Source organism: Nannospalax galili, unplaced genomic scaffold (assembly GCF_000622305.1).
Source record: "Nannospalax galili isolate Female #2095 unplaced genomic scaffold, S.galili_v1.0 scaffold284, whole genome shotgun sequence".
NCBI lineage: Eukaryota > Metazoa > Chordata > Mammalia > Rodentia > Spalacidae > Nannospalax > Nannospalax galili.
Genome location: NW_008354281.1, coordinates 5928669 through 5934711, shown reverse-complemented (window position 1 = coordinate 5934711; position 6043 = coordinate 5928669). Strand labels below are relative to the sequence as shown.

Here is a 6043-nt window from a genome sequence, read left to right as displayed (position 1 = left end):
AGGGTAGGACTAGAGCACGAAAAACAGTGTTACAGGCTCAAAACTTGCACATGGTCACTGCTGTTACATTTCATAGCAGCCGAAAGGTCAGCACAGGTCCAGAGAATGCAGAATATGCCCACCTCTTGGATTCAGTTTCTCTCACCTCTTGATGGGAGCCCCATGGGAAGGGAGTAGAGTCAGGAAAGTATAACCAGTATTATCTTTTGCAACTAGTGTACCCCCTGGATTTTAAGAACCTTCTGAACTTGGTTCCTTTTATATTTCTAGGGTCACAGGGAGCATGGGCCTCTGGACCTCAGGCACTGGTCTCTTCCTAAGGCTTTGGGGGACTTATGTATTTCCAAGAAGCACTGGCTGGACGGACTTCATCCAACATTTGGGAGTTTGCTGCTTTGTGGCTCTCCTTTCAGTGAGCCTCTTCTCAGTGGCCTTCTACTGGGCTCTGCAATCAATCACAGTGTTCTCTGCTGTCTGGATGATCACCTGTGCCCTTCTGTGCTGCTCCAAGCATGCGCGGTGTTTCACTCTTCTAGCCTTCCTCTCCTGTGGCCTGCGTGAAGGCAGGAACGCTTTGATTACAGCTAGCACAGGGGCAGTGATCTTTGGACACATAGAAAATATTCTTCATAATTTCAAAGGTCTTTTAGACAGTATAACTTGCAACCTGAGGGTGAAGAGCTTCTCCATACATTTTCCACTTTTGAAACAATATATTGAAGCCATTCAATGGATTTATGGCCTTGCCACCTCCCTGAATCTATTTGATGATCTCGTTTCTTGGAACCAGACCCTCGTGGTCTCTCTTTTCAGTCCCAATCATGCCCTAGAGGTCCAGCTGAATGACACCAAAGGAGAAGTTCTGAGTGTCCTGACCCATATGATGACCATGACAGAGCTGTTGTCTTCCCTGGGCCAGAAGCTATTGGCGCTTGTGGGGTTTCTGTTCATCTTACTTGGCACTGGCCTCTTTATGAAGCGATTTTTGGGCCCTTGTGGCAGGAAATACGAAAATGTCTATATCACCAGGCAATTTGTTCAGTTTGATGAAAAAGAGAGGTGCCAGCAGCGACCCTGTGTCCTCCCACTGAATAAGAAGGAAAGGAGGAAATACATTATCATCCCTTCTTTGCGGCTCACTCCTAAAGAAAGGAAAAACCTGGGACTGTTTCTCCTCCCCATTGTGACCCATCTGTACATCTGGGTGCTATTCGCAACTGTGGATTATCTGCTGTATCGACTCATTTCTTCAGTGAACAAACAGTTCCAAAGCTTGCCTGGGCTCGAGGTTCACTTGAAACTTCATGGAGAGGTAGGGGCTCCCAGGCACTTCCTGTAGTGTACTGTGACTCTTTTATTCATGGATCTTTTGAAAAAGCTGGAACTTCTCAAGTCAGGCATTGTCTTTGGATCCATGGTGCCTGACACACAGAAGGAGGCCAGCAGGTTTGTGTTAAATTGAGGTCCTGGTTTTAGAATATGATTCTTTTTTTTTTCATCTTTGATTTATTTATTTATTTATTTATTTTTATGGGGCTTTTGGCTACTCTAACATTCCCATTCTCTGAAGAGGTAACTCTAAAATCTTTCAAGGATTAGATACAAGCTCCCAAATACTTTCGACATTTTTGGCCTTTGGAACAGAGTATGTTGCTAAGAGGCACAAGGACACTTTGACTTTTAGCCAAGAAACTGGCTACTTTTCTTTTGGGGTCTTTTTACCCTAACTGCCTAGCCAATATTTACCTCCTATTCTTATCACACCATCCTCTGCAAAGGTTACCCAAATTGTCAATAGGGAATAGGGACGCAGACCGCTCTGGCTTCTTCCATGCTGAACAGGGAAGCAAGGTGAGGCAATTGGAGTACCCCTTCAGTGGGTCTATCTAAAAGACTCCCAAATTACATAACTCTTATCTCTAGGGGGAAAAGAAAGTTCTTGACTTCTGACTAGGAAATGTGAAGGAGAAGTAAAGGGAAGAGTAATTAGCATTATAAGTTCTAGACAGGGAACTAGAAAAAAGTCAGAACATGGCAATTTTCAAATGTTCATATGAGAGTCCATTGGAATTTCTTGACAAGGGCTTCCAAAAGCATCCTTCTATTGGGTTCCTCCTCATTTTTCTTTTGTCTTCCAAGGCACTTCCACATCACTCTAGAGTGATGGATTCAGGATTTGCTTTCAGGTATTTCGATAGCTGTTGGAGTGGTTGAAATCAGTATCACTTCTCTTTCAAAAGTTTCTAGACAGGGGGAGAAAACAAATTTATCCATCATTTTAGAACAATAGCTTGTTGTCTCCCTTAGCTACAGATGGGCACTATAATATTGGAGACCAAGATTTGAAGTCTTACATCTGAGCAGCACTTTCTGGTTAGGAACAAAATCATCAATGAGAAATAATTGTCTAAGTAACTTTTTATATAGACTTAAGCCTAATGTCTGGGAAGTGTCATCCCTTGAACTCTTAAAGAAATATACTGATGACTTTACTCTTTGATTATACTTTCCTTTTGGGTGTTTAAGACCATACAGTTGGCCCAGATAAATCAATTTATTTTTACACTTACAGTCATTTGAGGATCTGTTCCTCAGGGGTCACATGGGCTTGGGAAGAGCTCCTGGCTTCTTTCTTTTACCAGTTCCATCTACGTGAAGCTAAGTCAAAAGTCCTGCTCAACCATGTCTGGCTTCACTTGGAAGCATGAATGAGATGTTTCCTCTGAGTTGACCCTCCTCTTTGTAGACTGGACACTGGTTCAAGTCCATCTCATGGGGTCTCCATGTCCTCCCTGAAAAGAGGACAGGTGACTCACCACAGTTACAGGACATTTTGAGAGATGTTCCATAGATACCCTGGAACTTAGTCGACCTTGGAGGGCAAGGGGCAAAAATTGTCCTTTAAGACCCTCTGACCACATTAGTATAGGCCTCAAACTATGGCTGTTAAACATCCAATATGGTTAGTTTCACCAGTCTGGTACTTTTAATTAGCATGTGATATGTAGATAAGGCTTGGGTAAAAAACCAAATATTCTCAAATAAACCTTGACTAGATATATATTTTATTCCTTAAACTAGTTGACTATACTATGACCATAGAAATTTTAAGATTATGTATATATCATTTTTGTCTTATTTTTTATATATCATAACAAACATACACAGACCTTCATCACTTGCTTAGGCTTTCTCATTTTTTTCCTATTTTAGAAAATATCTCCATTCCCATATCCTTTTAACACCTTTTACATTCTCATTTTCTTTGTTTATAATAGCATTAACAAATAAATTTTCCATCTGTTGTGAGACTTCTTTTCTTGGGGATGCTAAGCAATGCTTATTCCCTTTTAAGGTTCTAGTGTCAAGCCGATGTTTGATTAAAGTTTTACTGGGGAACCAATGAATTGATTGAGCTTACTTATGGAGATAACTGAGGGGTTTCTGAGGTGTATGTATGACCTGAGGGTATGCACATAGGAAGTCCTTTACCATGCCTTCTCTTCCTAGCCTTCCCCAGATTGTCTACTTTAGTCCACCCCAAATCCAGGAGGCCATGTGTGATGAGGGCCAAATTACATTCTGTTGGCTGGGATGAGTGGCTGGATAATCTGGTGAGTATCCAATGATCCTGCTTGGCCCTCTTTTAATGAATGAGCACAACCATCAACAAGCCCAATTGTGACGATGTTTAGTGATCAGACTCAGCTGAAGTCGTGATGATGGTGGTTATTTCATGCAGAAGGGACTGCTGTATAGCTTCATCTTATTAGCTGGAATTTAAAAGGATTTGTTGCTAGGACCCACATGTGAAGGAGAACATAGGTCATTTGTTTTTCTGAGTCTGTGTTACTTCACTTAGTATAACAGTTTCTAGATCCATCCATTTACCTGCAATTTTCATTATTTCATCTTTCTTTACTGATGAATAGAACTCCATTGTGTAAATATACCACATTTTTGTTAACCACTAGTCAGTTGAGGGGCCCTTATAGAATATGATTCTATGTTAGTTTTCTATGGCTTCTATAACAAATGATCACAAGCTGGGTGTCCTCAAACAGCAGAAATGTATTCTCTTATAGTTCTGGAAGTGAGAAGTCTAAAATCAGTATTGCTGGGTTAAAGTCCAGGTGCTGTTGGTAAGGGCATATTCCTTTCAGATGGGAGGGGAGAATCCACTCTCTTTCACCCAGTTTTACTTGGCTAGTGGTGTTCTCTGGCTTGTGGTGACATCACACCCATCTCTGCTTATTCACATTACCTTCTTTGTTCATGGAAAGTCTTTGAGTCCCTCTTAAAGCATGCATATAGTCACATTAGGGCTTACCAGCACAATTTCTCCATCTCAAGATCTGTAACAATCTCAGCTGCTGAAACCTTTCTTCCAATATCTGATTTTGGTTGATTGCACTGTTATTATTATTCAAGGCTAGGCTGTGGGGATTGACTTCTTACCCCTCTCAAGATTCATGCAGACAGGCTTCAAGCTCCTTCTCTGAGGGAGGCTTCCTTTGTATGCATCCTGAGCCCTTATCAAACATCAGAAGGCCTCCACTGCAGAGTGAAATATTTAAAAGAATGCTTGCTGAAATAGTTGGCGTTAATGCCTAGTATCAGCCACTTTAACACTGCTGCTCACATATGCCTTGGGTTTTTAGGTAACTTTGGTAGGTAGTTGCCAAGCTTAGTGTGTGTGTTAAGAATTTCAGGTGGGGGGAGGGCTGGAAAGATAGCTCAGTGGTTAAGTGCACTGGCTGCTATTGCGGAGGACCTGGGTTTGAGTTCCAGCACCCACAGGGTGGCTAATGACCATCCTCAACTCCAGTTCCAGGGGATCCATTGCTCTCTTTTGACCTCCTCAGGCATTGTACACACAGGTGCACTTACATACATGCAGGCAATACACTCATACACAGAAGATAAAAGTAAATAAGATTCAAAAGAATTTCGAGGGGTGGATACACAGTTTCAGATCTCATTTCACAATATTTGTTTTGAATAAATGAGAGTGTATTCTCTCTTTCTCTCTTTAAACCAGTGAGTTTATCAGAATTACTTACAGGAGTATTTGTTAGTGGTTACGTAGGGAGCATGGATGATTTGAAGGCAGCTGCATCACTGAAAAGCCTACCTCAGCACTGGTAATGAGTCACAAAAGCTACAACCCTGAAGCTCCCTCTATTGCTCTTCAAGAGCTAGGCACTGGGAGAAGTTCTGGAAGAGAATTTGCATAAGTACTCCATATGATCTCAGAGTAGCTGGCCCATGGACCACACTCTGGGAAACTCTGGCTTAGGTGAAACCTTGGGTGAAAAGTAGCATCCTGGTGGAGCTGAACAAACAAGTAAGCAAATGCTCCTCTCTAGAGACCTCAGAGCAAACCTTCAAACTACCCCAAGTAACCCTACTATGCAGCCAAGATTGATAACCCCTGTTCCACCACCCAAAGAACAGAACCAGAAATCTAACCTCTGATAGCCACCAGACGCTTCTATGAGGAATCTTTTTTTTTTTTTAATTTTATGTGTATGAATGTATTGCTTGCATGTATCTAAGTGCACCAGTGTCATGCAATGTCCTTGGAGATCAGAAGAGGGCATCAGATCCCCTGGAACTGGAGTTGTGGACAGTTGTTAGCTGCCATGTGGGTGCTGGGAATTGTACATGGATCCTCTGCAAGAGCAGTCAGTGCTCTTAACCACTGAGCCATCTCTCCAGCCCCTTATGAAAAATCTTAATTACCCAAAGATAGTGTCTTTCTTGGGCTGGTGCTCCCTGTGTCACAGGCAGTCTGCCTTTTTCCTCTATCGTTCTCCCCTCTTGGCAGCCATAAACCAGTAGAAACAGGTCTAGGGACTTTGCAGTCTGTCCTGTCCCTTTCCTTTTCAATTTTTTTTCTTCTGGGAATGTGTAATTATGTTGACATTTGAGATCTGAACATTATCAGACACTTACCTTTTTTTAACCTTGGAAATTATGAAGTTGAACCAGATGGACTGTGTGTGTGTGTGTGCCTGTGGGATGCATGCGAGGGTTAAGT

The 6043-nt window shown here is 42.1% G+C and overlaps 1 protein-coding gene across 1 annotated transcript in view; it reads left to right on the top strand.

Moving 5' to 3' along the window:
• The first annotated feature begins 283 nt into the window (after positions 1–283).
• Dcstamp (dendrocyte expressed seven transmembrane protein) overlaps positions 284–6043 on the top strand; it is a 10539-nt gene continuing 4779 nt past the window's right edge. Inside the window, exon 1 of the mRNA XM_008851558.1 lies at positions 284–1312. Coding sequence (XP_008849780.1) covers positions 284–1312 — 1029 coding nt within the window. The remainder of the gene's footprint in view (positions 1313–6043) is intronic.